Source organism: Palaemon carinicauda, chromosome 13 (assembly GCF_036898095.1).
Source record: "Palaemon carinicauda isolate YSFRI2023 chromosome 13, ASM3689809v2, whole genome shotgun sequence".
Taxonomy (NCBI): Eukaryota; Metazoa; Arthropoda; class Malacostraca; order Decapoda; family Palaemonidae; genus Palaemon; species Palaemon carinicauda.
Window position 1 is genome coordinate 82,440,660 of NC_090737.1, and position 17,500 is coordinate 82,458,159.

Genomic DNA, 17,500 nt, shown 5'->3' on the forward strand with positions numbered 1-17,500 from the left:
AGATATCTGGAACCTATCTCACCTGCTTTTGTCACTGGCAAAGAAGGTATCTGGAACCTATCTCACCTGCTTTTGTGTCATTGGCAAAAGAAGGTATCTGGAACCTATCTCACCTGCTTTTGTCATTAGCAAAGAAGGTATCTGGAACCCAGATCTTCTCCGCGAAGTCTCCTGGAAGCGTCAAAAGCTCTTCCCCCGGAACTGAAGGCCAGTCTCTCGTCCTTCCAGTATTGGTTTAGATACATTGTAATCGTGTAATCCTGGAACAAATAAAGAAACATTACTTCACAGTGGGGGTGTTGAATTCGGTTGTGGCAGTTACATTATGCTTGACACAAGTGAGGTGAGATGCATGAAGGGGTCTGATGATTTCTGATCTAGGGTTTAGTGATTTAGTTAGGGTCTTTCGAAGGAAAGAAGCTTATACTGTTGAAGGGTTATTAGAGTTTAAAGCATTTTCAGCCTGTTTAATGACCCAGCCAAGGTCAGTAGATCTTGGACCCAACTATACAGTAGTCGCAGCAGAGATTCCGGTCGAAATAAGCCGCACGCCCCCGATGATGTCATAGAGTGCTGCTAACGTGGGAAACAACGTGATTGTCTATGACGTCATCAGGGGGTGGGGCTTGTTTAATCTCTTGTAGGCTGGCAAAGAAACACGAACAATGATAGGTCTCTTTAATAAGAGGTTACTATACAAATTGACGGCTAAACAGAGACTAACAATATTCGTTCCATACATACAGAAGAAAAGTATTTACAAAAACTCTCACTTGTTTATTTACATTTGAAACCAATTACCATTACAATATAATTTTACGAACAACCCATTACATAACTAGTAAACAAATAAATACAGACATTTGGAGGTATATCACACCACACCTCCCCCTAAGACGTCTAGGGTAATATATAACTCCTAGCGTCTGAAGATCCTTCTTATTCATATGTATTTTTGTTCCATTTTACTTGTAGACGATCAGGTTCTTTCTTATTGCCGCAAACTACGACGTGGAGCGGGTGTAGGCGAAACTGGTTGTTCAATAACCTCAGCAGTAGAATTATCTTGCGACCTCTCCCCATCCTTTGGTTTATTGGGAGTGTTTAGTTGCATCAAGGCTTGATCCATATATTGGTAGAAAAGGTCGATGTGGTCTCAGGAACTTCCGGTTTCTCCACAGAATACGTCCACTGCCCAAACTTTATAAGATAATCTCGCCTGGATCCAATGCCAACAACAACACCTGGACGAATCCAAAGTTTTGTGTTGTGATCTTGAACATCAACATAACCACCCCATTTTCAAATGAGAAAGGGGGTCTGGCAGTACTGTCGTACCGTTGCTTCGCCTGACTTCGCAAATACTCTGCCCTTAACATCACATTCCTCTGCCTTCCTTTGCCACTCTTTGGCAAATGAGCGACGATGTGTTGGAATAAAAGACCTGAGGGGATGACCAAATAAAACTTTGGGCTGGTGATCTGCCATCAGCACGAGGTGTGTTCCTAAGCTCTAACATTCCACGGGCAAATTTCATCCGCATCCAGATTCCCATTTCTTAGTAGTTGTCATTATCAGCTTCTTGATAATTTTCACAGATGCTTCTGCATGTCCATTTGCCTTCGGATTATATGGCGAAGTAATGCGATGTTCTACTCCCCAACGAGATAGAAAACGTCTCAAAAGCTGATGCAGCAAACTGTGGTCCTCCATCAGTCTTCAACAACACAGGAACACCAGTATCTGAAAATATAGCCCTCAATGATCGGATTAGATTAGCTGCAGAAGCTATACCCTGGCAGGAAGATATACAAGGCCACCCAGACAACCTATCAACATAAACAAGATAAGTTCGAACCCATGGCATGAAAATAATCTGCAGATACAGATTAAAAAACTCTACTTGGTTGATCTTCTTCTTGCCATAAAGGTTCGTTCCTTTGATTTGGTTGGAGAGAACGGCATTTGATACAAGAAGAAAACCTATATTCTCAATATCTCTGTCAAGTTTAGGCCAATAAACAGTTTGCCGCGCCCTCCTTTTAGTGCGGTCAATTCCCTGATGACCATCATGAAGACATTCAAGGGTTTCACGTCGAAGTCTCCTGGGTATAAAGAAGTCTTGCTCCATAAACAATTAGAGTCATCATCTACAGCAAGCATATCACGTATATTCCAGAAAGGTCTGAGTTCTACTTCCAAATTATGGCAGTGTTCAGGAAAACCTTTCATGATAATCTCCCAAAGAGAATTGTATTCTGCATCCTGTTCAGCAGCAGCACGTATCTTTTCCAGTGTTTTGTCCTTCAGAGGTGTTAGAAGTACGCCATCTTCATGCATGTCGAGGGAATTCACCATTGCAACATGCAAAGGATCAGTGGATCCATCGTCTTTCAAACAATTTTCTTCTGTAGGATCCTGAACTGGTGCACGTGATAAAAGCATCCGGAATACAATGAGCACTTCCTTTCTGCCAGTGAACAGTAAAACTAAAATTACTTAGTTTCTCTCTCTCATGCGTTGAAGTCTTGGGTTTCTCAATTTCACCAAGTGATTTACTGTTAAGAATTGGTATCAATGGTCTATGATCTATCACAACATCAAAATGAGGTAATCCAGCCAGAGTGAGTATGACATTTCTTTATTGACCATAATACGGCTGTCATTTCCAGCTCTATCACAGAATATCTTGTTTCAAACATCTGAAAAGGAATCTTGAGCCACATTGCGTTAGTTTCCAGTCCGTTCCATGCTTTTGAAGTAAAGCAAATCCCAGACCATGCAGTCGTGACGCATCTGTCTGCAACATGGTTGGCAAAGTTGCATCAAAATGTGCAAGTACAGGGGGTGCAGTATGTGCTTTCCTTCACTCTCCTAAATGACAAATCATGTTGTGCAGTCCAACACCATTCATTACGCTGCTTCAGTAAATCTCTGAGTGGTTGTGCTTCACGTGCAATCACTGAAGAAAAACTTCCAAGCTGATTCACAAGTCCCATAAAAGATCGAAGATCTGTTATATTTTGTGGCACAGGAAAGTCTGCAATAAGCCATCACTTTGCGAGAATCAACTGTGTAGCCACGACTTGAGATTTTATATCCACAATAATCAACAACACGTTTTGCAAAGCAAATTTTCTGATCATTAAGAGTTATCCCATATTCATCACATTCTTTGCAAGATAGAAATAATATGGGCTTAGGTGATCCTTATAAGAATAATCATACGCAAGAATATCATCAACTATCTTCACAGTTTATGGTATATCACCAAGAGCTTGTTCTCCTCTTCGATTGTATTCATCTCCTGAAGAAATAAGTCCCATTACTGCTCTCTTGAATTTATAGCGACCCCATGGGGTGATAAAACATGTAAGATCCTGGTCTTCTTCTGCAATTTTGATTTGGAAATATCCCATTTTTGCATCTAGTGTAGAGAACCACATTGCTCCTGTGCTTATCGAAAGCTACTGCATCATGTGGAGATCGTACAGGATAAGTGGGTCTACATACATACCTGTTAAGCTTAGTGAGATCAACGCACAATCTTACTCCATTTGGCTTTTTAGCAACAGGCACTATAGGATGACACCATTCTGTTGGATGCTCAACCTTACAGATAACATCCTTCTCCAAAAGTTCATCAAGCTGATCCTTTATTTCAGACCTCCAGCTGTATGGTATAGTGCGCGGGGCTGTCACAGCAAATGGTCTTACATTTTCGGACAACTTTATATGCATAGGACCTCCATGCATCTCCCTCAGTATTTTTGTGGCACCAAATACCCGAGGAAATGCTGATACCAAAGCTGCAGCATGTTCTGCCCTTTCTCCTTCAGTTGGATCACGTTCATAAGGCCACCTTGGAAGTGCAACAGGAGAATGAACTTCCCTACAAGTAGAGTCTTCTTTCTCTTTGTAGTCCTTTGAGCGCTTTTCTTCATCTGGATTTACAGATAATCGTACGGGAAGAGAATTAATTTGAGCAGGAAAATCCTCCGGTAGAATTCCTAAAGCAATAGAATCAAACCAGCTCAATAAAGCTCCCTTTACTTCTTTCACCACAGTTATTTCAGCTTTAGTTTGTCGATCACCAAGCGAAAGGTGTGAAGTGAAAGCTCCTACACAATTAAGGGTCTGGTAACCAGCAGAACAAAGCTTTCCAATTTTAGAAGGTTCGAGCATATAGGGATATATGCCAAGAGATCTCGCTACATTGAGCCCCATGACTGTAGCTTCTGCTCCCGAATCCGGTGTCCATAGTATAGACGAGTTCCCTGCAGGATGAGTAATGTGAATCTGAACTTTCGGGGTTGCTTGAGAAATGGCACTGTTAACATACACATCACTTACGATCCTATGTACATCCCTGTTGAGTTTACTACCAGTTGATTTTAGCTTTGAATCTTTACTCTTTTTCAGCAAAGAAGAAGTTTCCTTCCCTGTTGACCTACACACAGCAGCAAAATGTCCAATCTTTCTGCATTGGGAACACTTTTTGTCCCTTGCCTTACAAACATTCATGTCAGAATGTCTATCTCTTCCACATCTGAAGCATCTTTCCTTTTTATATAAACTGTTGGGTGCTTTCTTGTAGTCCCTTTTGTACCGTGAAACTTTTGATATATTGTCTGGGATCATTCCTCGTATTGTAGCGCTATTCTCATTAGCACTCTCAGAAGATCGACAAATATCTACAGCCTTCTGCAGATTCAGGTCCTTCTCTTCTAGCATACGTTTTAGAGCTTGTTCATCACGAGTGCCAACAACAATACGGTCTCTCAATCTATTGTCCATACACGATGAACAAAAATCGCAGAATGCTGCAATTTCCCGGATACCACAAAGGAAATCGTCGAAACTTTCACCAGTTTCTTGTTTTCTGAGGTAAAATTCTCTCCTGTCGACGATTACATTCCGTTGACCTCGTAAGTGACTTTCCATGGCATTAAGTATTGTTTCAAGATCTGCATCAGCCGGAAAAGAGAGCCCATATCGCAATGTTCGTGTCCAGTCTTCATCTAAAACAGAAGCGAGAACCGACCTTTGTTCAGCAGGCGTTAATGATTTAATTCCAGTCAGCATTGCATACCCTTCAAATTTATGCCGCCAAGCATCGAACTCCTTCAAAGAGACTGACGATGACAGGTGAGGTGCAGGTGTGGCACTATGAGGAATTTTATACCGGGTCTGTGCATCATTTTGCGAAATTTCAGCACCTCCACTTCGTTGACGATCTTCGTTAACATTTCCATTTTGAGCACTCATCATAGTTTCTAACATCATAGCTAAACGTTCTTCCCTCTTCTGAGCCATGTCCGCTTGCTTCGCCAGCAGCTCCGTCAATTGTTCTAGTTGCACTTCCATCGTGTCAATCAAATCTTAAATTCTGAATCACTTCTGACTACGATCATTCCACCAGTAGAACAGTTCCTACTCACTGCGCCATGTTTAATCTCTTGTAGGCTGGCAAAGAAACACGAACAATGATAGGTCTCTTTAATAAGAGGTTACTATACAAATTGACGGCTAAACAGAGACTAACAATATTCGTTCCATACATACAGAAGAAAAGTATTTACAAAACTCTCACTTGTTTATTTACATTAGAAACCAATTACCATTACAATATAATTTACGAACAACCCATTACATAACTAGTAAACAAATAAATACAGACATTTGGAGGTATATCACACAGGGCTTATTTCGCCTGGATACTTTGCAGTGACTAATATATTCTGTGAAGAATATCGTGATACTTATATTAGATTCCCAGCGATGCCACTTTTTGTCTGTTCCATTCATTGATTTTTACTTTAATTCAAACTTAGTATATACTCTATGGAATATCAAATACTTGTGAGTATATTTCAGACATTGCCTCTTTTCGTTTATTTCATTAATTGAATTTCACTTTATTTCACAGCTGCGCGCAGATGGCTGCGTAGAATACGGGCGTGGCAGTACGAAGGAAGTACGGATTTTTGTCTATTTTATGTTTCTTGGCGTAGACAGTACAGCAAGGGAGAAATAGTGCTTCTGTCTATGGAGTTTATGCCAACATGTTCAAAACTTATTGAGTAGTAAAATGTAGGTCTCGAGTATATTCCCACTTTAAAACGATTAAATAAACGAAAATATTGAAGTATGGCTCAACCAAAGAGCTACACAACATTTCACGATATTCTAGACAGACTATAGTAAGTAAGATTTAGTGAAGGAAGTCGACTCTTTGTTGTGTCGGAATAAAGAGCCAATTTTCCCTATTCCGCTTTCTGGTGTTAAATTTGTTCCCAGAAGGGTTATCGCTCCAAATTAACATGATTAAGATAACCATTTTTAGATTCTCATTCAGATGGGTGAAGTATTTTATGTTAAATTTGGAACAATAACGAAAGCCAGGGAAGTATTTCATGTTATATTTAAGGGCAATAACGAATGCCTGACTTGGAGGTGGATAGCAAATTAGGTTTGGTGTATCTTAACCAAGCACGCCTCATGCTGCATCCATACAAATAAAGGATATTTAATTGAATGTATTTGATAGAAGGATATTTTCATACTGGAAGTTAAATTAATGTTTACGAGGCACATCCATTACAATTGAATATATTAGAAAAAATATTGTTTCTGGATAGGGAATTAAGCCAATTTAAAAGGATTATTGAGAATAGAGCTTTTTGTTTCAAATTGTAGCCATTCCAATTGAATATATTTGATTATATATATATATATATATATATATATATATGTGTGTGTGTGTGTATGTATATGTACACATACAGTGAACCCTCGCTACTTCGCGGTTCGACAATCGCGGATTCACCACTTCGCGGGGTTTTTCCATAACCCATATATATATATACATATCGCGGATTTTCCGGAAAATTCGAAAATACCGCGAAATCTGAAGACCCCCAAATACGATATTTTGTTACCTGTAATTCCATTAATACTGTAATTAGTAATATCTGCTCTTACTGATTGTTCATTGCATTACATATGATATATAATTCAGCACAGAAAGAAATAAAACACGAAAAGAGAATGTGATCATACGATAATTCAGTACGTAGTAAAATTAAATCGAACATGAAACGCAAATCAGATGCAGTCATACCATATTAGAATGGTGTGTACTGTAATGGATGTGCTTCTTTTCCATGAATCTTTTGTATGTATACGTACGTAGTACAGTACTGCATCCAATAATATTCTTTGTTGCAAAAATCACATTTCGAATAAGCGTACGAGAGAGAGAGAGAGAGAGAGAGAGAGAGAGAGAGAGAGAGGCGTAAAATAGCGTACGTAAAGTGTGTATTATTATTATTGTTATTATTATTATTATTGTTGTTGTTGTTAATAAAATTATTATTGTTATTATTATTATCATTATTATTATTATTATTACTGTACAGTATTATTATCATTTTTTTATTATTATTACGGTATTGTACTTAATCTACGTACGTTCAGTATGCGCGGGGCATCTTCTATGAGTAGGTAACCAACGCATCATAGTACTGTAAGACGGGTTGTGATTGGTTCAAGCGCTGATAGATGACGAATCAGAACTCAAGTTTTGTTATCTAGCCTGTGATTGGTGTTTTGCCCGCATCTTCTACCCGCAGCATCAAAGTTCTCGCGGGGCTGGATCGTTCACTCTCTGTTACCGCGTATCGCTGAGTAGACGTTCTTAAGTTTGTGAAGTTTAATCTGTGCTGTGTGCGACCTTTTTAAGTTGAACTTTTTGTTACAGTACTGTACGTAAATCCTACTGTAATGGCTCCCAAGCGTTCTGCTTCTCTTAAGGCTGGTAGTGAGCCTAAACGCCACCGAAGGATGATGACGATAGCTGAGAAGGTTACGCTTCTCGACATGTTAAAAGATGGTAGAAGTTACGCGGCCGCCGGCCGCCATTTTGGCATCAACGAATCCACCGTTCGCTATATCAAAAAGGACGAGGCGAACATTAGAAAGACGGCTGCAATCACCTTTAGCAGATCAGCGAAGCGAGTCGTTACAACGCGTAATAAAACGATCGTACGCATGGAAGGTGCTTTAGCTGTGTGGATTGCCGACTGCCGGAAGAAGAACATAGCGTTGGATACGAACACCATCCAAACAAAGGCTTTGAGTTTATATGAGAATTTTGCTGCAAAGGAACCTAAAGACGACGACGGCAACCATGCTGAAGATGATGATGATGCAGATGATCCTCAACCAGGGACATCCACTGATTCCCAGCCTCAGAAACGTTTTTCCGCAAGCAAAGGATGGTTCGCGAAGTTTCAGAAACGCTTCGTCCTGAAAAGCGTTTCCCTGCATGGGGAGTCTGCTTCCGCTGACACTGCCGCTGCTGAAACTTACGTGAACCAGACGTTCAAGAATATTATCGCCGAAGGTGGATACAAGCCGGAACAAGTCTTTAATATGGATGAGACTGGCTTGTTTTGGAAGAGAATGCCGTCGCGAACTTTCCTGTTCAAAGAGGAAGCCAAAGCCTCTGGCTTTAAGGCATTCAAGGATCGCGTTACCCTCGTGATGTGTGGCAATGCTGCTGGATTTTTGTTAAAGCCGGGGCTTATTTATAAGTCGAAAAATCCTCGCGCTTTGAAAAATAAAAATAAGAATCTCCTTCCCGTGTACTGGATGCATAATCAAAAAGCATGGATTACGAAGATGCTGACCTCCAACTGGTTCCACCAGTGTTTTATCCCGCAAGTCAGTAAATATCTCTTAGAGAAGGGCTTGCCATTCAAGATCCTTCTCCTTATGGATAACGCTGGTGGACACGCAACTGACCTGTCGCATGAGGGCATTCAGGTTGAGTTCCTGCCACCCAACACCAGGTCATTAATTCAACCGATGGACCAGGGGGTTATCAGGGCGTTCAAGGCCCTCTACACGAAGAATACCTTGGCGGACTTCGTTGCGTGTGTGGATGCTGCCCAAGATGACGAGGATGAAGATTTTAACTTGAAGGCGTACTGGCGGCAGTACACCATAGCCACGTGCCTGCAGAATATTCAGAAGGCACTTCAAGAGATGAAACCTGCAACCGTGAATGCGAGCTGGAAGAAGTTGTGGCCCGATATTGTTTACGACGACAAGGGATTTACTCCGTCGGAAATCCAACACTCTGCAATACGGAAATCTGTGCAGTTGGCTGCCATAATTGGAGGTGACGGGTTTGGCGACATGACGACTGAAGACGTCGACGAGTTGTTGGACTGCCATTCCCAGCCCCTAACTGACGCAGACCTCGAAGACCTGACGAAATCGGCAAGTGAGGAAGAGAGTGATACCCAGGAAGAGACCCAAGAAAATGTCGAAGAAACGGGCTTAACATTAGAACGGCTTGCCAAGGCCTGCAACCACGCGAAGGAGTTGAAAGAAATGTTGCAAGAGTGGGACGAGGATATGGTTCGCTCGATGCAATTCTGCAACAAGGTTGATGACATAATGACTCCCTACAAAATGCTCTTGGATCGAAAAAAGAAGCAGCGGCAACAACTTCCGATCACAATGTTCTTCCAGCCTCGCAAAAAAGAGCCAGTTCCTCCTGCTAGTACGCCTTCGGAAGAAATTGAAGTTTCCCAGGAAGAAGTTGAAGAGGTGTCCCAGGAAAAGACACCTCCGTCTGAAGAGACGTAAAATACTATCATTGGCTGCACAGTAGAACACATCATCAGCTTCATCATCATCATTTCTACTGTGCAGCAAATTCATCGCCATCACCATTCAAGTTTTTCTTCAACTTCTTTCGTGGTGAGTACAGTAACAATCTTTATTTTTTACTTTAATATTCTTACTGCCTGTTTTATAGTTTAGTAATGTACGTACTGTATGCATTAAGTTAAAGGGAAGGTTTTAAAAGTCTACATGTTGTAACCTATCATATTTTTTTTGTTTAAAATTTACATTTACGTACGTAAAACAATCTCTCTCTCTCTCTCTCTCTCTCTCTCTCTCTCTCTCTCTCTCTCTCTCTCGTAAATTGTTTTCCTGCTTTGCTACGTACAATACTGTATAATTTATATTTGTAAGGTAACATATTTTGTAAATGCTTTTACTGTAAATACTGTATGTACTGTATCATTATTTATCACTATCATCATGCGCGTTAAATGCCTTGTTTGTTCTGAGCGTGGGTGTTTACTGAGCGTACACGCCGTCGTTTCAGGCGGCGTCATAAAGAAAAACATTTCATTTGGAAGTCCTAAGAAAAATACGTAAACTAAAACATTGGTAATAAACAAATCAACATACAGTACAGTACTGTATAATCAATATAATCGATGCAAAAACTAACCTATACATATATGTGTACTGTACACTAAATGAGTTTGTTTCTTCATTATGATCGGAGATGAACGTAAACAAAACATTGGTTGCCATTTTTTATCGTGCTTTTTAGGTGTTTAGGAAACGCATGATATAAAATCGCCTTTAATATTTGTGCCTGTTTTAGTTTAGGGTGCTGTAGTACATGCATTAAGTGTTCTGTACATTAAAGGGTGGTTTTTCAACAGTACTACGTACAAGGGAAGGTTTTAAAAGTCCGAATATACATGTTAAATAAATAGGTAAATATGATGTCACTACTTCGCGGATTTTAACCTATCGCGCCCGCGTCTGGAACCTATCTACCGCGATAAACGAGGGTTCACTGTATACATATATATATATATATATATATATATATATATATATATATATATATATATCATATTATATATATAGATGTATGTATGTTTACATATATATACATACATACATATGTATATATATATATATATATATATATATATATATATATATATATATATATGTGTGTGTGTGTGTGTGCGTGTGTGTGTATTCAGGATAGGACATAGGTTGTAGCACATCAATTCCAAGAGAATATATTGAAAAAAAATAATTTTTAGGTAAAAAAATTGAGGATTATTAACATGAGAGCTTTGTGTCTCAGATTACAATCATTCCACATGAATAGCTATTTTTCAAGATGGAAAATTAATCCAATTTAAAAGCAAATTTGACAAGAGAACTTTATGGGGGAAGAACACCATTGTTCAAAGACAGAATCTGAAAGATTCTGTAGCTCTTGATAAGTATTTTTCAATTCATTTTTTTTTTTTTTATCAAGGGAAAAATTCTTTGTATCCGAAAATAACAAATTCTGTTTCCCCACCTTCAAATGTCTTTTCCCTGACGTCCCAGACTTTTTGGACAACCTGGATATTGCAAATTAAATATAGAGGTATAGGAAGGAAGAAGAACTTCAAGAACGTAGAATTTCAATCTGTGGCTAATGAAATTTCATCTTAATTTTTCATCAAAGCCCCTCGAACTGAGTTGATTTCGTCAATACCTTTTGTTTGTTATCAAAATGTCGTTTTATTTTTCATTAAATACATTTGCATAATCATACAATTCTTCAGGTCTCTTAATCTACTTATACACACACATACATACATACATGCATATATATATGTGTGTGTATATATATAAATATATATATATATATATATGTATATATATATATATATATATATATATATATATATATATATATATATATATATATATATATATATATATATATATATATATATATATGTATATATATATACACACAAGTGTGTATATACATGTATTGTATGTATAATACATGTATATACACTTGTGTGTGCCTCATGTTACAAACTGGCACCATTCTCCCCTACCAACTGAGAGGTCCCATGTTCAACTCTGGACAAGGATGAACACCCTGTTGTGTACTGAATATGCTTCTATTGATACGAGCAGTGAATTTTGTTCTGGTTTCTAGAAGACTGTGGTGGTCGCAATCAAGGTTTAAAATTGCATGGGCAGGCGAGCAACCATATACTAAAAGGCTTGCTTAAATGAGTGTGTTTGGTTTTAACTTAGATTCTGTGGTAGTCCTACTTATGTGATAAAGCCATGGGTCTAGTAATCGTATTGTAGAATATTTTTTTTTAAATGACTGTGTTGGTTGTATAGGTCTAGCATGCACATTCTTGAAAATTTGCTTAGATGGATATGGAGCTTTTATAAATTTTCTTAGATGGCTACTGAACTTTTATAAATTTTCTTTGATGGCTATTGAGCTTTTATAAATCTGCTTAGATGGCTATTGAGCTTTTATAAATTTTCTTAGATGGCTATTGTGCTTTTATAAATTTTCTTAGATGGCTATTGAGCTTTTATAAATCAGCTTAGATTGATATTGAGCTTTTGATCAGAGTGTTAAAGGACTTTACATGGATACAGTAACCTCATCATAGCAAGTGTGATTAGGTGCTTGAGCTGTTAACAATTAGCAGGATACAGGGCATGAATCAAGCAGTAATATTCCATTTGTCTTGCTGCTTAGATGCCTATGGTGATTGCATGAATCTAGCAATTTTTCCTCAAAAATGTCTTTAGCTGTTTGAAGTTGTTACAACTCGGGGGATACATGGCAGGTATATAACAAACATATCGTAGAAATCTTTCTTAAAGGGTGGCTGCAACATTTGGGATAAGTGCATGGGTCAACCTATTTTAACCAACAAATCTAGCATAGATGGTAGTGGTCGTTGCAATTAAGGGGTAAAGGCATGTGCCTAATATCCTTATCCTAGAATTGCTTAGATGGTGGTGGTGGTGTTGCACCTAAGGTAAAAAAGGACAAGAGTCCAGAAACCTTATCCGAAAAGACTAACCTACATGGCTATATTGGTGAGAACCAAGAGCATGAATCTAGCATCCTTATCCTGAAAGACTAGGCTAGATAGCTGTGGTGTTGAGAAACAAGGTGATAAACAACACGAGCTCAACAGTCTCACCCTAATGTGCATGCATAGACGGCTTTGGGTGTAGGAATCAAGATGATAAAGGTCATGGGCCCAGCCCCTTATCCTACAAGACTAGCTCTGATAGATGAGGTGGTAGAAACCAATGAGATAGATAAATGACATGGTTCCAACAACCTTATCCTTAAAGACTAGCTTAGAAGACTGTGGTGGTTACAACCTAAAGTGATAAAGGACAGGCCTTGCAACCTTATCCTAAATTACTATTTTAGATGGGTGTGGTGATATGAATCATTTAGATGAAAGACATTAGTTCAGGAACTTAAATGTCTGTGGTATTCATAATTAAGGTACATATAGTACAGATCCAATAACTTAATGTCAAGACAGGCTTAGATAATTACTGTGGTATGAACCAAGGTGATAAAGGACTTGGGTCTAACAGACTTATCCTAAAAGATTAGCTCAAATAGTCATGGCGACAGGAATCTAAGTGATAAAGGGCAGGGGGCAAATAATCTTATCCTAAAAGACTTACTAAGTTAGCTATGGTGGTTGAAGCCATATCCTGAGAGAGTAGCTTAGATAATTGTGGTAATAAGAACCTAGGTGAAGAATGGTATGAGTATAGCAACCTTATCCTAAAATACTAGCTTAGTTGGCCTTGGTGGTTTACAACCAAGGTGATAAAAAGTATAGGCCTAGCAACCTTATCCTGAGAGAATAGCTTAGTTTACAATGGTGGATGTATCCAAGGTGAAAAAGGGCATGGGTTCAGCTTCCTTATCCTAAAATCCTAGTTTAGATGCTAGGTAGTGAAGTAAATTGGTTAAGCAACCGTGTCTTTAATGCTTACTAAGGTAATGAAAGACATGGTTGTAGCACCATTGCCCTAAAATCCTGAAATTACACACACAGACACACATACACTCACATATATATAGCATATACATTGCATATATATATATATATATATATATATATATATATATATATATATATATATATATATATATATATATATATATATATATATATATATATATAGAGAGAGAGAGAGAGAGAGAGAGAGAGAGAGAGAGAGAGAGAGAGAGAGAGAGAGAGAGAGAGAGAGAGAGAGAGAGAGAGAGAACAAGGAAGCATTTCAATCGCAGTAAAAAGTTTCGTTTTCTACATCGTTTTACTATTTATAAAAGGTTCAACGGTTTTTGCTTTTTCCATTTCCAATAGCTTTTTTCACTTTTCTTTTGAAAGGCATATTGAACAACACATAGAGGCGATATTACGTACATTTCTTGATGCTTCACTTTTGACGTATTTTTTTCCATTTGGTGAATGAATCCAGACATATTGAAATTCGTATGGCTCGTAGTGTTATTTCCCTTTTTTTCATCAATGGTTTTAATTATTTAATTACGTAGTTATGAAGTATTTTTTTTTACCTTTTATTACAAAAATACAATTACATTTTAGCAATTTACATTATATACGTAATCATTCTTAAAAAAAAAAAAAACATACATGAACTTAACATTTCTTTATAAAGTTATAAATCAACTCAATACAAATTAAATCAATTAATAAATATATAATATGCAATAAATATTATTGCACAAACGTTCTTAACTTATAATCATGTTACATATTTAAGTAATTTTCATAAATGTACTCTCTCGTAAATAGTCTTTTTAATTCTTTTTTGAAAGTATTTCTTATTAAAATTTTGGTTTTTAACATTCTATTTCTAATGAATATAAGTAAATTTAGGTCATCCGTTAACAATCCTATAGATTCTCCATACCACACTCCTGCTAAAAAATCCGATATCAAAACCATTGTAGTATTTTCATCCTTATTTGACACAGTTTCAAAGTCTAATTTCAAAATCTTAAGCAAACTGTTTGTCTTGATCTTACAACAATTTTTCAAGTGTCTTAAACCAGTATATTATTTGCTTCAGTGATGGACAATAATAAATAAAATGCATGTTATTTTCTACAGCACCACAAAAAAGACATTTATTCTCATTTGTTAAATTCATGATGTACAGCCTGTCATTAAATTTGTATTCAGTATTTCATGAGTATACCTGTAAAGTATTTCCTTGCTGTTCTTATCAATATAGTTGTTGTTTACATGTTTCCAAACCAAAGTCCAATTGAAAAGGGGATACAGTAGCTCTATCTTGGGTTTGTAATCTTCACAATTCATAAGCAACCAATCAGTTCCTTTATTTGACACATTTGGAAAAATTTTTAAGCGATAGACTTTTCTATGAATATCAATCACCATGTTATAATATACCGGGATAGAAATAGTGCAATCTTTATATTCAATTTTGGTTTCAATTAGAAAAGTTGCCCGAATTTTACAGAAAAAAATACAGCATTTCATAACCAAAACATTTATTTATACAGCTATGAAGTATTCGTAGTGTCCAGATATCCCGTTTTGGCATGTTTCTCTGGTTCGTTATACGCTTTCAATTATTGCGCGCAAGAAAGTAGTGCGTCTTAGTCGCTTTGCAAAACATCCACTACACACAGTACACCTTCCGTTGTGTTGCTTCATTGCTATAGAAAGCAGGTCCATATCATTCCTTTTATTCTGAAACGTTGAAACAACCCTTATTCCAAGGTTAATAATATTGGTGTGCATGTATTGAAGTGGAACCCTAAACTAAAGCATTAGTTCCAAGTACCACCAAACACCATTCACTCAGTTTTTCGTTAACCTCATTGTTTTATTTCATGTTTATAATATATCATTCGGTTAAGTGCTTCTAAATCTTTTTTTATACTATCCTTTCTATTTCTTCCTTTTTATAATCACTATTCTGCAAGGAATTGCATTAGACGATAAGCGTGTAGATAGCGGAAGAATACACATAAATCTACCAGACTAGCGGGCAAAGTCGTGTCTCACGTAATCCGGCAAAGTCGTGTCTCACGTAATCCAGTTTTCTTTTCCTCGTAGTGCCGTGCTTTCTGCGTGTAAACGTATTGAAAATGTTTATTTGATATACAAAATGATATCACATTCTTATATACGTCAAGGAATTAACCATTTAAAATGAAAGTGTTTTCACCTGTGTTACAAGTTTTTCGATGAAGGTGGCTTAACCATAGAGTAACCAACCAGGTTAGTTAAACTAATCACTTCGACCATTTTACTTCCGTTTTACGGGATTTTGAGTTGTGTTATTTAGTGTTGTTTTGATTTTTATTCTAAACAAAATTTATTTAATATATCGTTTTTCATCTCTGCCTTTCTTCAAAAATATATTTGTAAATTTGAGGTTAAGCTTATTCGATGAATTTCAACGGTACCGAAAGTGCTACTGTCCTCAGCGGGTTGTGTCCCCAGTGGGCAGCTACCCAACCGAACAATAATAATAATAATAATAAGAATAGGGAAGTGGGGAATATGGGGAAAGGAAGAGTACCCCTGGATACAATCCAGTTTATAGCTCAAAGGCAGGTACTCGGGATGGGAAAGATTAAGGAAATAGGGAGAAAGAGAAGTACATGAGAAGAATAAAAGAGAGGGGCAGACCCTCTTGAGATATTAGGGTATTGATATTATTAGGTACCCACTGAGGCTAAACATGTTATATAGGGAATATGCAGGGGTGACCAACACCCCTTTTTTACCTTTTTATATATTGTGTAAAGTGTGTATGGAACAATTCATTAAAATATACATAATAATATTACCGTAGCATTGCTACCATTAGCAATGCCTTTGTAACGTTGTTAACACTGTGTATCATTGGTAACGTTGCTTATTTTAACATTCTCATTACATACGTGAGTTTTGTGACCTGGGAACTCCTAGGTTAGGTTAGGTGGGTTTGTTAGGTTCTGTACCGTTTTTGTACTTTTTATATATTGTGTAAAACTTATATTGAAAAATTATTTAAAATACGTATGGAAATATCTAGCATTACTATCCCCAGTAATGTCACCGTACCGTTGGTAACGCTGTGTATCATTCGTATCGAGGCTAGTTTTACTGTTCTCAGTAAATACCTGATGTTTGTGACCTGTCAATTACTAGGTTAGATTAGGTGGGTTTGTTAGGTTCTGTACTCTTTTTGTACTATTTATATATTGTGTAACCGGTAATATTACCTTAACAATCCGAGTCATCGTTGGTAACACTGTGTATCATTGGTAACGTTGCTAATGCTAAGTTGTTATCAGGTTATTACCAATTATCATGTCTGACAAATGGCTCCATTGCCTGAAAGGGACATGGCAGGGGAGACCTTATTCACTAACTCAACATAGCCTGGTGGGGGCATTTTCCCTATATAACATGTTTAGCCTCAACCGGTAGGACCCACTAAGGACATGATGGACCCTTATCATTAGTTTTGCTGATACAACCACCTTCCACTTGATATAGTTATGTCAATGTTTACCATAATTATTTCATTATTTAAAATTTTTATTATTGTTTTTTTAAATGTCCTAAATTCCAACACTAGGTAAAGGTTTTGGTGTACCAATGATTTGTAGACGTACGCCTATTTTGTCCATAGGCCCACGTCTATCCAACTACATCTATAATTTTCATAATGCATTGCTCTTAGATGAATAGACTGCTGACGTACTAATGTTTTTTTTTTTTTTTTTTTTTTTTTTTTTTTTTTTTTTTTGATAATTATA

At 37.3% G+C, this 17,500-nt stretch overlaps 1 protein-coding gene across 1 annotated transcript in view; it reads right to left on the reverse strand.

Annotated features, from left to right (window-relative positions):
- LOC137652328 (gamma-aminobutyric acid receptor subunit beta-like) overlaps positions 1 to 17,500 on the reverse strand; it is a 268,861-nt gene that overhangs the window by 54,008 nt on the left and 197,353 nt on the right. The window contains 2 exon segments of the mRNA XM_068385671.1: positions 114 to 191; positions 193 to 260. Coding sequence (XP_068241772.1) covers positions 114 to 191; positions 193 to 260 — 146 coding nt within the window.